Source organism: Salvelinus fontinalis, chromosome 4, assembly GCF_029448725.1.
Source record: "Salvelinus fontinalis isolate EN_2023a chromosome 4, ASM2944872v1, whole genome shotgun sequence".
NCBI classification, from domain to species: domain Eukaryota; kingdom Metazoa; phylum Chordata; class Actinopteri; order Salmoniformes; family Salmonidae; genus Salvelinus; species Salvelinus fontinalis.
In genome coordinates, this window is record NC_074668.1 from 86,116,163 (window position 1) to 86,133,567 (window position 17,405).

Below are 17,405 nucleotides of genomic sequence, written 5' to 3' on the forward strand. Positions count from 1 at the left end.
AGCTGGGGATATTGATTTCTGTAGTTTTATATATCATTGGGCAGTGTTTCTCAATCCATTCCTGAACGGTCTCATGGTGTGTGCGTTTGTTCTAGCCCAGCGCTAACACAACTGATTTCAACTAGTCACCTAATCACCAACACCTTGATTAGGCTTCATTAAATCAGCTGGGCTAAAACTAAAATGTGCAGGAATGGATATAGAAACAGGTCCTATACCAGCCCACATGATCCTCTCTGTCCATCTCGGGATAAACACAGCCTCCATATCCTGTGTAGACTGGACGAACGGAGCTGAAAGACACTCAAGGAGCGGTCTGGTGCCAAGATGAAATGACATGTCTGTGCTCTCGTTAATGACCCAGTGTCTGGTGACTCACACGGAGTTAATGTCCACCCCCCCCCCCCCCACACACACAGACGGGCCGTTTTCTCTCAGATCAAATCTAAATCAGTGTAATTACTCTGGACAAAGGGATAGTGAAAGAGAGAGAGAGGGACAGCTAAAAGGAAGAGAGTGAGGAAGGAAGAGGAGGAAGAGAGACCTGTCATTATATCTATCCAAACAAAAAGCTATTCTCACCTTGTGATGTCACATTTCCACCGCAGGTCAAATTGAAGGTCAGAGCCTCCATTAAAACTACACCTTCTTCTTCTGTGCTTTTGTGAGTTTCTATTATTTGATTTCCCGTGCCATTTCTCCCGTCAGACTGGTTTGGCACTTGGCACCTTTCATGTCATTATGTTTAAGTCTGCAGTTATCTTCATCTTGACCCCCTTCACCCTCCTCCTCCAGTCCACATACAGAGAATGTCAGCCTGTCAGTTATACTTTGAACAATCCCAGAATCCCAGATGGGTTTGAATAGGTCATTATACACACTGCTTAATGTGAGGAGGATTGATACAATTGAAGCCCTGTCTCACTTGAGCAACACTCAGAGGAGAGTTCTAGAAGGCCAGTTACACAAGCAGTGATCATGCAAGTCAAAGTTTAGGCAATAGAGGCTATGACCATGTGGAACTGTGTTACAGCCATTCTATGATTTGCGTTTGCAAGTTCAAACGTGTATAAAGTTATATACATTTTATTTTTGGCATGTATCACGTCTCACACCTAATGCAAAACCACCATGCAGTACATACTGAAACCTCTTCTCGCCATGCAGTACATACTGAAACCTCTTCTCGCCATGCAGCACATACTGAAACCTCTTCTCGCCATGCAGCACATAGTGAAACCTCTTCTCGCCATGCAGTACATACTGAAACCTCTTCTCACCATGCAGCACATACTGAAACCTCTTCTCGCCAATGCAGTACATACTGAAACCTCTTCTCGCCATGCAGTACATACTGACACCTCTTCTCGCCAATGCAGTACATACTGAAACCTCTTCTCGCCAATGCAGTACATACTGACACCTCTTCTCGCCATGCAGTACATACTGAAACCTCTTCTCGCCAATGCAGTACATACTGAAACCTCTTCTCGCCAATGCAGTACATACTGAAACCTCTTCTCGCCAATGCAGTACATACTGAAACCTCTTCTCGCCAATGCAGTACATACTGAAACCTCTTCTCGCCATGCAGTACATACTGAAACCTCTTCTCGCCAATGCAGTACATACTGAAACCTCTTCTCGCCATGCAGTACATACTGAAACCTCTTCTCGCCATGCAGTACATACTGAAACCTCTTCTGATTCTCAAAGACCAAAACACCGCCCTCCCAAAGCATCACTTCTAGATCCCAATAGCATTGTTGTAACATGGCAACAGTTTAGTTATTCAAACAGATTCCTGAATCCATTTGTCCAACAAGACTAATGTTGTGCTTAGTTGGCGTGTCACCGGTTATCCACAGCGCTGCAGGCATATGGCTTACAGGCCCCAGGGTCAAGGTCTCCGGCTGCAGACTGAGTTTCTCAAGCACCATCAACGCAGCTTTTAATAACAGCGCCTGTAACGAGGTGTCAGGCCGCCTGTCTCCTTGGAGGATCTTTCAAGGTTAATGCATCAACAAGTTGCGGGCCGTGGGGCATATTGGTTTACAAACAGATGTTTTTCCCGTATGTGTATGGCCGGGGCATGGCTGGGGAAACTGACGGATGTGGGTCAGGAAGAGGGACACGGTCGATGTGTTAAGAGTAATGTGTTAAGAGTGGCTAACAAGTGACCAACTAATCCAGGGTTTATGTTGTTCAAACAAACCCAGGGATGTTAAGGGGAATATTTGTTGAAGAATTAAGTGATAAAGATGGAGGACCGTAAAAGAAAGGGGAGGGAAAACGGGAGAAAAGAGTGTCAGGGAATAAACGGGAGAAAAGAGGGTCAGGGAGTAAACGGGAGAAGAGAGGGTCAGGGAGTAAATGGGAGAAGAGAGGGTCAGGGAGTAAATGGGAGAAGAGAGGGTCAGGGAGTAAATGGGAGAAGAGAGGGTCAGGGAGTAAACGGGAGAAGAGAGGGTCAGGGAGTAAACGGGAGAAGAGAGGGTCCGGGAGTAAACGGGAGAAGAGAGGGTCCGGGAGTAAACGGGAGAAGAGAGGGTCCGGGAGTAAACGGGAGAAGAGAGGGTCCGGGAGTAAACGGGAGAAGAAAGGGTCCGGGAGTAAACGGGAGAAGAGAGGGTCCGGGAGTAAACGGGAGAAGAGAGGGTCCGGGAGTAAACGGGAGAAGAGAGGGTCCGGGAGTGAACGGGAGAAGAGAGGGTCCGGGAGTGAACGGGAGAAGAGAGGGTCAGGCAGTGAACGGGAGAAGAGAGGGTCAGGCAGTGAACGGGAGAAGAGAGGGTCAGGCAGTGAACGGGAGAAGAGAGGGTCAGGCAGTGAACGGGAGAAGAGAGGGTCAGGCAGTGAACGGGAGAAGAGAGGGTCAGGCAGTAAACGGGAGAAGAGAGGGTCAGGCAGTAAACGGGAGAAGAGAGGGTCAGGCAGTGAACGGGAGAAGAGAGGGTCAGGCAGTGAACGGGAGAAGAGAGGGTCAGGCAGTAAACGGGAGAAGAGAGGGTCAGGCAGTAAACGGGAGAAGAGAGGGTCAGGCAGTAAACGGGAGAAGAGAGGGTCAGGCAGTAAACGGGAGAAGAGAGGGTCAGGCAGTAAAAGGGAGAAGAGAGGGTCAGGCAGTAAACGGGAGAAGAGAGGGTCAGGCAGTAAACGGGAGAAGAGAGGGTCAGGCAGTAAACGGGAGAAGAGAGGGTCAGGCAGTAAACGGGAGAAGAGAGGGTCAGGCAGTAAACGGGAGAAGAGAGGGTCAGGCAGTAAACGGGAGAAGAGAGGGTCAGGCAGTAAACGGGAGAAGAGAGGGTCAGGCAGTAAACGGGAGAAGAGAGGGTCAGGCAGTAAACGGGAGAAGAGAGGGTCAGGCAGTAAACGGGAGAAGAGAGGGTCAGGCAGTAAACGGGAGAAGAGAGGGTCAGGCAGTAAACGGGAGAAGAGAGGGTCAGGCAGTAAACGGGAGAAGAGAGGGTCAGGCAGTAAACGGGAGAAGAGAGGGTCAGGCAGTAAACGGGAGAAGAGAGGGTCAGGCAGTAAACGGGAGAAGAGAGGGTCAGGCAGTAAACGGGAGAAGAGAGGGTCAGGCAGTAAACGGGAGAAGAGAGGGTCAGGCAGTAAACGGGAGAAGAGAGGGTCAGGCAGTAAACGGGAGAAGAGAGGGTCAGGCAGTAAACGGGAGAAGAGAGGGTCAGGCAGTAAACGGGAGAAGAGAGGGTCAGGCAGTAAACGGGAGAAGAGAGGGTCAGGCAGTAAACGGGAGAAGAGAGGGTCAGGCAGTAAACGGGAGAAGAGAGGGTCAGGCAGTAAACGGGAGAAGAGAGGGTCAGGCAGTAAACGGGAGAAGAGAGGGTCAGGCAGTAAACGGGAGAAGAGAGGGTCAGGCAGTAAACGGGAGAAGAGAGGGTCAGGCAGTAAACGGGAGAAGAGAGGGTCAGGCAGTAAACGGGAGAAGAGAGGGTCAGGCAGTAAACGGGAGAAGAGAGGGTCAGGCAGTAAACGGGAGAAGAGAGGGTCAGGCAGTAAACGGGAGAAGAGAGGGTCAGGCAGTAAACGGGAGAAGAGAGGGTCAGGCAGTAAACGGGAGAAGAGAGGGTCAGGGAGTAAACGGGAGAAGAGAGGGTCAGGGAGTAAACGGGAGAAGAGAGGGTCAGGGAGTAAACGGGAGAAGAGAGGGTCAGGGAGTAAACGGGAGAAGAGAGGGTCAGGGAGTAAACGGGAGAAGAGAGGGTCAGGGAGTAAACGGGAGAAGAGAGGGTCAGGGAGTAAACGGGAGAAGAGAGGGTCAGGGAGTAAACGGGAGAAGAGAGGGTCAGGGAGTAAACGGGAGAAGAGAGGGTCCGGGAGTGAACGGGAGAAGAGAGGGTCCGGGAGTGAACGGGAGAAGAGAGGGTCCGGGAGTGAACGGGAGAAGAGAGGGTCCGGGAGTGAACGGGAGAAGAGAGGGGTCCGGGAGTGAACGGGAGAAGAGAGGGGTCCGGGAGTGAACGGGAGAAGAGAGGGTCCGGGAGTGAACGGGAGAAGAGAGGGTCCGGGAGTGAACGGGAGAAGAGAGGGTCAGGGAGTGAACGGGAGAAGAGAGGGTCAGGGAGTGAACGGGAGAAGAGAGGGTCAGGGAGTGAACGGGAGAAGAGAGGGTCAGGGAGTGAACGGGAGAAGAGAGGGTCAGGGAATGAACGGGAGAAGAGAGGGTCAGGGAATGAACGGGAGAAGAGAGGGTCAGGGAATGAACGGGAGAAGAGAGGGTCAGGGAATGAACGGGAGAAGAGAGGGTCAGGCAGTGAACGGGAGAAGAGAGGGTCAGGCAGTGAACGGGAGAAGAGAGGGTCAGGCAGTAAACGGGAGAAGAGAGGGTCAGGCAGTAAACGGGAGAAGAGAGGGTCAGGGAGTAAACGGGAGAAGAGAGGGTCAGGGAGTAAACGGGAGAAGAGAGGGTCAGGGAGTAAACGGGAGAAGAGAGGGTCAGGGAGTAAACGGGAGAAGAGAGGGTCAGGGAGTAAACGGGAGAAGAGAGGGTCAGGGAGTAAACGGGAGAAAAGAGGGTCAAGGGAGTAAACGGTGAACATTGTTAGTCATGTTTGCAGTAGTGTAGATATGATCCTTTTCATGGTGATGATCATGACGGGTATTTGATAGCTTTGCTGCCTTAACAGTCCCTTATGGGTTGTTGGATCCCATTTTGTGTCTAATATGAAAATGCTCTTCAAGAGCTTGTAGTCCTGCTGCCTCAGGGTTGTTACGGGTCTAAGGTTTCTGCCCCCAGAATGCTGATCTAGCCGATAGGGTTATCCAGCATCAATTTACAGAGTTATTTTCTCTGGCTCCATATGTCACTCTTTCACTTCACCCTTTTCCAAGCCTCTCCAAACCTGCTCGTACTCCGACCTACTGCGCTCTCCCTCCCTTCTCACGCTCTCTCCATCTCTCACCGCAGGTTCCACCTCTCTGCCACCAGGGGCCACCTGGACTGTCTCAATCTCATCCTGGGCCACAGCGTTGACCTCACAGCCACCGATGCCACCGGTTAGAGAAAGACTGATGAAGTTCATGGTTATACATTTACATGTCAATTAGCAGACGCTCTTATCGAGAGAGACTTACATGTTAGTCATTTAGCAGACACTCTTATCCAGAGAGACTTACATGTTAGTCATTTAGCAGACACTCTTATCCAGAGAGACTTACATGTTAGTCATTTAGCAGACACTCTTATCCAGAGAACTTACATGTTAGTCATTTAGCAGACGCTCTTATCCAGAGAGACTTACATGTTAGTCATTTAGCAGACGCTCTTATCCAGAGAGACTTACATGTTAGTCATTTAGCAGACGCTCTGATCCAGAGAGACTTACATGTTAGTCATTTAGCAGACGCTCTTATCCAGAGAGACTTACATGTTAGTCATTTAGCAGACGCTCTTATCCAGAGAGACTTACATGTTAGTCATTTAGCAGACGCTCTTATCCAGAGAGACTTACATGTTAGTCATTGAGCAGACACTCTTATCCAGAGAGACTTACATGTTAGTCATTGAGCAGACGCTCTTATCCAGAGACTTACATGTTAGTCATTTAGCAGATGCTCTTATCCAGAGAGACGTACATGTTAGTCATTTAGCAGACGCTTTTATCCAGAGAGACTTACATGTTAGTCATTTAGCAGACGCTCTTATCCAGAGAGACTTACATGTTAGTCATTTAACAGACGCTCTTATCCAGAGAGACTTACATGTTAGTCATTTAGCAGACTCTCTTATCCAGAGAGACTTACATGTTAGTCATTTAGCAGACGCTCTTATCCAGAGACACTTACAGTAGTGAGTGAATACATTTCTGTACTGGTCCCCCATAACCCTGGCATTGCAAGCACCTATGCATGGTGCGGTACAGAACAGTCCATAGGAGAGCATTAATCAATAGCCTGATCATTTCCACCAAGCCCATCTTTGGTGAAATCTTTCTAAGGGATGGGACGTGGATGTCGATTAAGGCAGCCTCTTCCTGAACAAAAGTATAAAAATATATGAGGAAATCAGTCAATTGAAATACATAAATTAGGCCCAAATCTATGGATTTCACATGACTGGGAATACAGATATGCATCTGTTGGTCACAGATACCTGTGGGCCTCAGGATCTCATCGCTGTATTTTTGTCTGTTCATATTGCCATTGATAAAATGCAATTGTGTTTGTTGTCTGTAGTTTATGCCTGCCCATACCATAACCCCACTGCCACCACGGGCACTCTGTTCACAACGTTGACATCAGCAAACCGCTGGCCCACACAACGCCATACACGTGGTCTGCGGTTGTAAGGCAGGTTGGACGTACTGCCAAATTATTTAAAACGATGTTGGAAGCAGTTTATGGTAGAGAAATGAACATTCAATTATCTGTCAACCGTTCTGGTGGACATTCCTGCAGTCAGCATGCTAATATGACACACTCCCTCAAAACATGAGATATCTGTGGCATTGTGTGACAAAACTGCACATGTTAGTGGCCTTTTATTTTCCCCAGCACAAGGCACACCTGTGTAATGATCATGCTGTTTAATCAGCTTCTTGATATGCCACATCTGTCAGGTGGATGGATTCTCATGGCAAAGGAGAAATGCTCACTAAGAGGGATGTAACCAAATTTGTGCAAATCATTTGAGAGAACTAAGCTTTTTGTGCGTATGGAACATTTCTGGGATGTTTTATTTCAGTTCATGAAACATGGGACCAACACTTTACATGTTGCGTTCATATTTTTGTTCAGTGTAGATTATGGAAGATATTGATTTTGTGTATTGCTGATCTGTTGAGTTTTTTTCTTGCAGGTAAAAACGCCCTTCATCTCGCTTCCAGAAATGGCCAGTCGCTTTGTGTGCAGAAGCTATTGCAGGTACAGTCACTTAAAACAACGACCTCCATTCGCATTAACTCACCTGTGTGATCTGTGCATTTTGAAACGGCTATCTGAACGGAATATACCGCAACGTGTACTTTTGAGGCTTAGTTGCCAGGTGTCAGGGGTGGTTTCAGATTAAATCTAGTCCTGGACTAAAATACATATACCATGGACATTCCCCATTGGAAGTTAAGATTCATTAAGATACTCTACATGACCAAAAGTATGTGGACACACTTTCAAATGAGTGGATTCAGCTATTTCGGCCACACCCGTTGCTGACAGGTGTATAAAATAGAGTGCATAGTCATGCAATCTCCATAGACGAACATTGGCAATAGAATTTCCCGTAATTGAAGAGCTCCGTGAATTTCATCGTGGTACCGTCGTAGGATGCCACCTTTCCAACAAGTTAGTTTCTGCTCTGCTAGAGCTGCCCTGGTCAACTGTAAGTGCTGTTATTGTGAAGTAGGAACATCTAAGAGCAACAACAGCTCAGCTGCTAAGTGGTAAGCAACACAAGCTCACAGAAGGATTGTCGAGTGCTGAAGCACACAGCGCCTAAAAAGACACCTGTCCTCAGGTTGCAACACTCCCTACCAAGTTCCAAGCTGCCTCTGGAAGCAATGTCAGCACAATAACTGTTTTTCGGGAACTACATGAAATGGGTTTCCATGGCTGAGCAGCCGCACACAAGACTTAGATCACCATGCGCAATGCCAAGCGTCAGCTGGAGTGGTGTAAAGCTCGCCGCCATTGGACTCTGGAGCAGTGGAAACACGTTCTCTGGAGTGATGAATCAAGCTTCACCATCTGCCAGTCCACCGGACGAATTTGGGTTTGGCGAATGCCAAGAGAACGCTACCTGCCTGAATGCACAGTGTCAACTGTAAAATTTGGTGGAGGAGGAATAATGGTCTGGGGCTGTTTTTCATGGTTCTGGCTAGACCCATTAGTTCCAGTGAAGGGAAATCTTAACGCTACAGCATACAATGACATTCTAGATAATTCTGTGCTTCCAACTTTGTGACAACAGTTTGGGAGGTTTCAGCATGGCAATGCCCCTGTGTACAAGCAAGGTCCATACAGAAATGTTTAGTCGATCGATGTGGAGTAACTTGACTGGCCTGCACAGAGCCCTGACCTCAACCCCATCGAACACTTTTGGGATGAATTGGAACGCTGACTGCGAGCCAGGCCTAAATGCCCAAAATCTGTGCTCGACCTCACTAATGCTCTTGTGGCTGAATGGAACCAATGCCCACAGCAATGTTCCAACATCTAGTGGAAAGCCTTCCCAGAAGAGTGGAGGCTATTGTAGCAGCAAAACGCCATATTAATGCCCATGATTTTGGAATGAGATGTTTGATGAGCAGGTGTCCACATACTTTTGGCCATGTGGTGTACATGTCTTGGAAGCCGGTCCATAATGGTACCAATACTTCTCAGTTCTTTGAGGAATAACATTTTGTTGGCTTTACTCGCCAGACAGCAGCTACAGTGATATTGAAACATGTTTGAAATATATTTGATCTGTTTCCAGTGACTAAATTGTGCCATTGTAGGGTGTATGGTTGTTTGAGAACGCTGGCTTTGTTTGGCATCGCCCCTGATAGGGCAACAGTCGCCCCTGATAGGGAAACAGTCGCCCCTGATAGGGCAACAGTAGCAGCCTGTTGAGTTGCAATTAATTTATGTGTTTACAATAAGGCCCTGTGATCAAACAAGCCACCGGCCACATTAAGTGCAGCCCACTGAAAGGAATGGCAGCTTACCAGCGGGGGTGTTGGTCGTGTTGACAAGGCTGCCTTCTCGCAAACCATGCCGTCATCGCGCTTGACATAGCAACCCAACTCCCGGGCCGAGGGGAAAATCCTACTTGCCCCCCGACCCCCACTAGAGGTATAGAATTCCATGCCCCCCAACCCCTCCCTTAGCTGTTATCTGACCTGGCTACTCGTTTTGGGACCTTGTTGCTAGAGAGAGCAGGGTTTTTCTAGTGGGCCCTGAGAAGGCCTGAGTTAGGAGACCTTAAAGGCCTGCTGTTGGCATTGAGCCTTTAACAGCTCTCTTGGCTGTCAATACTACAGCATTATTGTCAGCCTCTGTCTGACTGACTGTCTCTGTCTGTGTGAGATGATATCACAGTGAACACTACGTTGATAGCCTTACGTGGCCCTGCTGCAGAGACTTATCCAATTGGAGATGCAGACGCCAGGAAGATTCTGTCACTTTGATGCCATCCTCAAAATCGGGACTCAGACGGGATTGAAACGAGTGACAAATTGTGAATGGACTCGATGCTTTCGTCTCGTTATAGAGCAAAGCTATACCAAAACATTTCTCCCCTGAATGTGGCCATCCCGTTGTATAAAAATAGACCTAAGTGATTGCTCCCACAGAGTGTTCTTTTGAGTGATGCAAGCAGAAATGTAAGAAGAGTTTTGTCAGGGTGAGTGGCTCATAGGTTTTTAAGAGGCGTATGACATTTAAGATGATTTTTGTGGTTTTGCAGCACAACTGTCCTGTGGGGAATGTGGACTTGCAGGGGAGGACAGCTCTACACGACGCTGGTGAGAAACAGTTTGGATCCCTCTCCCCTCCTCTCCTCTCCTCTCCCCTCCTCTCCTCTCCTCTCCCCTCCTCTCCTCTGTCATTACAGTAGATGCCTTTCACTTCTCTACTTTCTCTAATTTGGTGTAATGAGTTACCCAAGAGATCCTAATGAACACTGGCAGACAGATGTACACACCAGAGTCGGTACAGAGATGTGCTTTGAATAGACGATTGATGACCCAATGCAGTATTACACTGTATAACATTCACTTCACATACTATCATGACAGGTTCCTGATAGATTGATAGGAACATGATAGGTTCCTGATAGATTGATAGGAACATGATAGATTGATAGGTTCCTGATAGATTGATAGGTTCCTGATAGATTGATAGGTTCCTGATAGATTGATAGGTTCCTGATAGATTGATAGGAACATGATAGATTGATAGGAACATGATAGGTTCCTGATAGATTGATAGGTTCCTGATAGATTGATAGGAACATGATAGGTTCCTGATAGATTGATAGGTTCCTGATAGATTGATAGGTTCCTGATAGATTGATAGGTTCCTGATAGATTGATAGGTTCCTGATAGATTGATAGGTTCCTGATAGATTGATAGGAACATGATAGGTTCCTGATAGATTGATAAGAACATGATAGATTGATAGGAACATGATAGGTTCCTGATAGATTGATAGGAACACGATAGATTGATAGGAACACGATAGATTGATAGGAACACGATAGATTGATAGGAACACGATAGATTGATAGGAACACGATAGATTGATAGGAACACGATAGATTGATAGGAACACGATAGATTGATAGGAACACGATAGATTGATAGGAACACGATAGATTGATAGGAACACGATAGATTGATAGGAACACGATAGATTGATAGGAACACGATAGATTGATAGGAACACGATAGATTGATAGGAACACGATAGATTGATAGGAACACGATAGATTCCTGATAGATGGATAGGAACATGATAGGTTCCTGATAGATGGATAGGAACATGATAAATTGATAGGAACATGATAAATTGATAGGAATATGATAGGTTCCTGATAGATTGATAGGAACATGATAGATTGATAGGAACAGGATAGGTTCCTGATAGATTGATAGGAACACGATAAATTGATAGGAACATGATAGGAACCTGATAGAATGATAGGAACATGATAGAATGATAGGAACATTATAGGAACATGATAGAATGATAGGAACATGATAGAATGATAGGAACATTATAGGAACATGATAGAATGATAGGAGCATGATAGAATGATAGGAACACGATAGAATGATAGGAACATGATAGAATGGTAGGAACAAGATAGAATCCTGATGGGTTGATAGGAACATGAAATGGACTGTGGAATTTGACAGTATAGGTTGTGTCAAGGTTGATTTTCACTCACACAAACATTTCCATCGGGGTGGGGGGGCGGGGGGGTGGGGGCTTGGTCGAGGCAAAGAACATTTAATAGGCTAAAACGCTAATTAACGCTGAGCTACAGTAGATCCCCTTAAGACACGTCTGCTCTTCAGTAATATGATCAGATTTTCTTGAATGTGCTCCACTCCCGATGCTTGAAGAGATGATTTACTCTGATAGAAGTGGCCTGTCGATACTACGTGAGCCCAATATGGGCTGAGCAAAGTCCTTAAAGGCAAATATGAACACAAGCACCCCATTCTGTCTCGTTGTAGTGCTGTACAACAAAACCGCCAGTACATTGGAATCACATATAGATTCACCTGTTGCACACACGTTTATTCTTACCCTACCTCTGCATGCGAGATGTAAACCTGCCAGGGTGAACGCCTGCTGCACAGGCTTGATTTCTCATTACTATGCCAGTCCCGTACTGAGCTCTGTGTTCATTACTATACCAGTCCCGTACTGAGCTCTGTGTTCATTACTATACCAGTCCCATACTGAGCTCTGTGTTCATTACTATACCAGTCCTCTACTGAGCTCTGTGTTCATTACTGTACCAGTCCTCTACTGAGCTCTGTGCTCATTACTATACCAGTCCTCTACTGAGCTATGTGTTCATTAAAATACCAGTCCCATACTGAGCTATGTGTTCATTACTATACCAGTCCTCTACTGAGCTCTGTGTTCATTACTATACCAGTCCCATACTGAGCTCTGTGCTCATTACTATGCCAGTCCAATACTGAGCTCTGTGTTCATTACTATACCAGTCCCATACTGAGCTCTGTGCTCATTACTGTACCAGTCCTCTACTGAGCTCTGTGTTCATTACTATACCAGTCCTCTACTGAGCTCTGTGTTCATTACTGTACCAGTCCAATACTGAGCTCTGTGTTCATTATTATACCAGTCCCATACTGAGCTCTGTGTTCATTACTATACCAGTCTAGAAGAAAAAAGAAACGCACACCTATGTAGGCGAGGTGATTGTACCCTGATGAAGACAGCTTGCCTGTCGAAACGTTGGTAATTAAATATTTTTGCATCTGAGCTCCTAGAGTGTGCGGCTCTCCTTTATTTTCTACATTACTATACCAGTCCCATACTGAGCCCTGTGCTCATTACTATACCAGTCCCATACTGAGCCCTGTGCTCATTACTGTACCAGTCCTCTACTGAGCTCTGTGTTCATTACTGTACCAGTCCTCTACTGAGCTCTGTGCTCATTACTGTACCAGTCCTCTACTGAGCTCTGTGCTCATTACTGTACCAGTCCTCTACTGAGCTCTGTGCTCATTACTGTACCAGTCCTCTACTGAGCTCTGTGCTCATTACTGTACCAGTCCTCTACTGAGCTCTGTGCTCATTACTGTACCAGTCCTCTACTGAGCTCTGTGCTCATTACTGTACCAGTCCTCTACTGAGCTCTGTGCTCATTACTATACCAGTCCCATACTGAGCTCTGTGTTCATTACTATACCAGTCCAATACTGAGCTCTGTGTTCATTACTGTACCAGTCCTCTACTGAGCTCTGTGCTCATTACTGTACCAGTCCTCTACTGAGCTCTGTGCTCATTACTGTACCAGTCCTCTACTGAGCTCTGTGCTCATTACTATACCAGTCCCATACTGAGCCCTGTGCTCATTACTGTACCAGTCCTCTACTGAGCTCTGTGTTCATTACTGTACCAGTCCTCTACTGAGCTCTGTGCTCATTACTATACCAGTCCTCTACTGAGCTCTGTGCTCATTACTATACCAGTCCCATACTGAGCTCTGTGTTCATTACTATACCAGTCCAATACTGAGCTCTGTGTTCATCATTTTGATGGCAAGACCCTGGAATTATTCAGGCACTGCTGTCCGTTTATTTGACGGTGTGAAATAATGATGGTTTATCTTTGTGTGTCCAAGTGATGGCAGGCTGCTCCTCTAGCGTCAAACTACTGTGTGACAGCGGGGCCTCTGTAAACGCAAGTGATTTTGTGAGTATTGATGTCCAATTCATTCACACCTCTTGATCTATAGTGTAGGAAAGTCAACATTTTATTTTGTAAGTGTGTCTCTTTATATCCAGTCTGTCTCTTTATATGAACACGCAGTCACACATCCATTCTGTCTCTTTATGTGAACACAGTCACACATCCATTCTGTCTCTTTATGTGAACACAGTCACACATCCATTCTGTCTCTTTATGTGAACACAGTCACACATCCATTCTGTCTCTTTATGTGAACACAGTCACACATCCATTCTGTCTCTTTATGTGAACACAGTCACACATCCATTCTGTCTCTTTATGTGAACACACAGTCACACATCCATTCTGTCTCTTTATGTGAACACACAGTCACACATCCATTCTGTCTCTTTATGTGAACACAGTCACACATCCATTCTGTCTCTTTATGTGAACACAGTCACACATCCATTCTGTCTCTATATGTGAACACAGTCACACATCCATTCTGTCTCTTTATGTGAACACACAGTCACACATCCATTCTGTCTCTTTATGTGAACACAGTCACACATCCATTCTGTCTCTTTATGTGAACACAGTCACACATCCATTCTGTCTCTATATGTGAACACAGTCACACATCCATTCTGTCTCTTTATGTGAACACACAGTCACACATCCATTCTGTCTCTATGTGAACACACAGTCACACATCCATTCTGTCTCTTTATGTGAACACACAGTCACACATCCATTCTGTCTCTTTATGTGAACACGCAGTCACACATCCATTCTGTCTCTTTATGTGAACACAGTCACACATCCATTCTGTCTCTTTATGTGAACACACAGTCACACATCCATTCTGTCTCTTTATGTGAACACACAGTCACACATCCATTCTGTCTCTTTATGTGAACACACAGTCACACATCCATTCTGTCTCTATATGTGAACACAGTCACACATCCATTCTGTCTCTTTATGTGAACACAGTCACACATCCATTCTGTCTCTTTATGTGAACACAGTCACACATCCATTCTGTCTCTATGTGAACACAGTCACACATCCATTCTGTCTCTTTATGTGAACACAGTCACACATCCATTCTGTCTCTATATGTGAACACACAGTCACACATCCATTCTGTCTCTATATGTGAACACACAGTCACACATCCATTCTGTCTCTATGTGAACACACAGTCACACATCCATTCTGTCTCTTTATGTGAACACACAGTCACACATCCATTCTGTCTCTATGTGAACACAGTCACACATCCATTCTGTCTCTTTATGTGAACACAGTCACACATCCATTCTGTCTCTATATGTGAACACACAGTCACACATCCATTCTGTCTCTATATGTGAACACACAGTCACACATCCATTCTGTCTCTTTATGTGAACACACAGTCACACATCCATTCTGTCTCTATATGTGAACACACAGTCACACATCCATTCTGTCTCTTTATGTGAACACAGTCACACATCCATTCTGTCTCTTTATGTGAACACACAGTCACACATCCATTCTGTCTCTTTATGTGAACACAGTCACACATCCATTCTGTCTCTTTATAATGCTTTACAACAACTCCAATACACTGTAATTATTCATCACATATAGATTACACCTGCTGCTCTATGTTTATCCTTAACGAACTACTGTAGTAATGAGCTAATCATCACAGCCGTGAATCACTAGCTCTGTTCTCTCTGTCTGTGTGTGTGCACTGCAGGATGGGCGGACACCTCTGGTGCTGGCTACCCAGATGTGCCATCCACACATCTGCCGGCTGCTGTTGGAGCGAGGGGCCGACATCGCCATCCGTGACAAACAAAACAAGTAAGCTGATCCACCCAGGGTCCACAAAGCATCACAGCTAGCTACTAAGTGAAATGTATTCAAAGCTTCACTTGTTATTCACTCAGTGTGTATTGATGGGGTTCAGTTACAGTGTGTATTGGTGGGGTTCAGTTACAGTGTGTATTGATGGGGTTCAGTTACAGTGTGTATTGATGGGGTTCAGTTACAGTGTGTATTGGTGGGGTTCAGTTACAGTGTGTATTGGTGGGGTTCAGTTACAGTGTGTATTGATGGGGTTCAGTTACAGTGTGTATTGGTGGGGTTCAGTTACAGTGTGTATTGGTGGGGTTCAGTTACAGTGTGTATTGGTGGGGTTCAGTTACAGTGTGTATTAGTGGGGTTCAGTTACAGTGTGTGTATTGATGGGGTTCAGTTACAGTGTGTATTGATGGGGTTCAGTTACAGTGTGTATTGATGGGGTTCAGTTACAGTGTGTATTGGTGGGGTTCAGTTACAGTGTGTATTGGTGGGGTTCAGTTACAGTGTGTATTGGTGGGGTTCAGTTACAGTGTGTATTGGTGGGGTTCAGTTACAGTGTGTATTGGTGGGGTTCAGTTACAGTGTGTATTGGTGGGGTTCAGTTACAGTGTGTATTGATGGGGTTCAGTTACAGTGTGTATTGATGGGGTTCAGTTACAGTGTGTATTGGTGGGGTTCAGTTACAGTGTGTATTGATGGGGTTCAGTTACAGTGTGTATTGGTGGGGTTCAGTTACAGTGTGTATTGGTGGGGTTCAGTTACAGTGTGTATTGGTGGGGTTCAGTTACAGTGTGTATTGGTGGGGTTCAGTTACAGTGTGTATTGGTGGGGTTCAGTTACAGTGTGTGTATTGATGGGGTTCAGTTACAGTGTGTATTGATGGGGTTCAGTTACAGTGTGTATTGATGGGGTTCAGTTACAGTGTGTATTGATGGGGTTCAGTTACAGTGTGTATTGGTGGGGTTCAGTTACAGTGTGTATTGGTGGGGTTCAGTTACAGTGTGTATTGGTGGGGTTCAGTTACAGTGTGTATTGGTGGGGTTCAGTTACAGTGTGTATTGGTGGGGTTCAGTTACAGTGTGTATTGGTGGGGTTCAGTTACAGTGTGTATTGGTGGGGTTCAGTTACAGTGTGTGTATTGATGGGGTTCAGTTACAGTGTGTATTGATGGGGTTCAGTTACAGTGTGTATTGGTGGGGTTCAGTTACAGTGTGTATTGGTGGGGTTCAGTTACAGTGTGTGTATTGGTGGGGTTCAGTTACAGTGTGTGTATTGATGGGGTTCAGTTACAGTGTGTGTATTGATGGGGTTCAGTTACAGTGTGTATTGGTGGGGTTCAGTTACAGTGTGTATTGATGGGGTTCAGTTACAGTGTGTGTATTGGTGGGGTTCAGTTACAGTGTGTATTGGTGGGGTTCAGTTACAGTGTGTATTGGTGGGGTTCAGTTACAGTGTGTATTGGTGGGGTTCAGTTAGTGTGTATTGGTGGGGTTCAGTTACAGTGTGTATTGATGGGGTTCAGTTACAGTGTGTGTATTGATGGGGATCAGTTACAGTGTGTGTATTGATGGGGTTCAGTTACAGTGTGTGTATTGATGGGGTTCAGTTACAGTGTGTATTGATGGGGTTCAGTTACAGTGTGTGTATTGATGGGGTTCAGTTACAGTGTGTGTATTGATGTGGTTCAGTTACAGTGTGTGTATTGATGGGGTTCAATTACACTGTGTATTGATGGGGTTCAGTTACAGTGTGTGTATTGATGGGGTTCAGTTACAGTGTGTGTATTGATGGGGTTCAGTTACACTGTGTATTGATGGGGTTCAGTTACAGTGTGTGTATTGATGGGGTTCAGTTACAGTGTGTATTGATGGGGTTCAGTTACAGTGTGTGTATTGATGGGGTTCAGTTACAGTGTGTGTATTGATGGGGATCAGTTACAGTGTGTATTGATGGGGTTCAGTTACAGTGTGTATTGATGGGGTTCAGTTACAGTGTGTGTATTGATGGGGTTCAGTTACAGTGTGTGTATTGATGGGGTTCAGTTACACTGTGTATTGATGGGGTTCAGTTACAGTGTGTATTGATGGGGTTCAGTTACAGTGTGTATTGATGGGGTTCAGTTACAGTGTGTATTGATGGGGTTCAGTTACACTGTGTATTGATGGGG

At 45.8% G+C, this 17,405-nt stretch overlaps 1 protein-coding gene across 2 annotated transcripts in view; it reads left to right on the forward strand.

Moving 5' to 3' along the window:
* The window catches only part of LOC129854565 (uveal autoantigen with coiled-coil domains and ankyrin repeats protein-like), an 88,367-nt gene that overhangs the window by 52,581 nt on the left and 18,381 nt on the right, over window positions 1–17,405 (forward strand). For both annotated transcript variants that reach the window (XM_055921779.1, XM_055921780.1), the window contains exons 3-7: window positions 5,429–5,517; window positions 7,319–7,383; window positions 9,905–9,962; window positions 13,329–13,399; window positions 15,132–15,238. In XM_055921779.1, coding sequence (XP_055777754.1) covers window positions 5,429–5,517; window positions 7,319–7,383; window positions 9,905–9,962; window positions 13,329–13,399; window positions 15,132–15,238 — 390 coding nt within the window. The remainder of the gene's footprint in view (window positions 1–5,428; window positions 5,518–7,318; window positions 7,384–9,904; window positions 9,963–13,328; window positions 13,400–15,131; window positions 15,239–17,405) is intronic.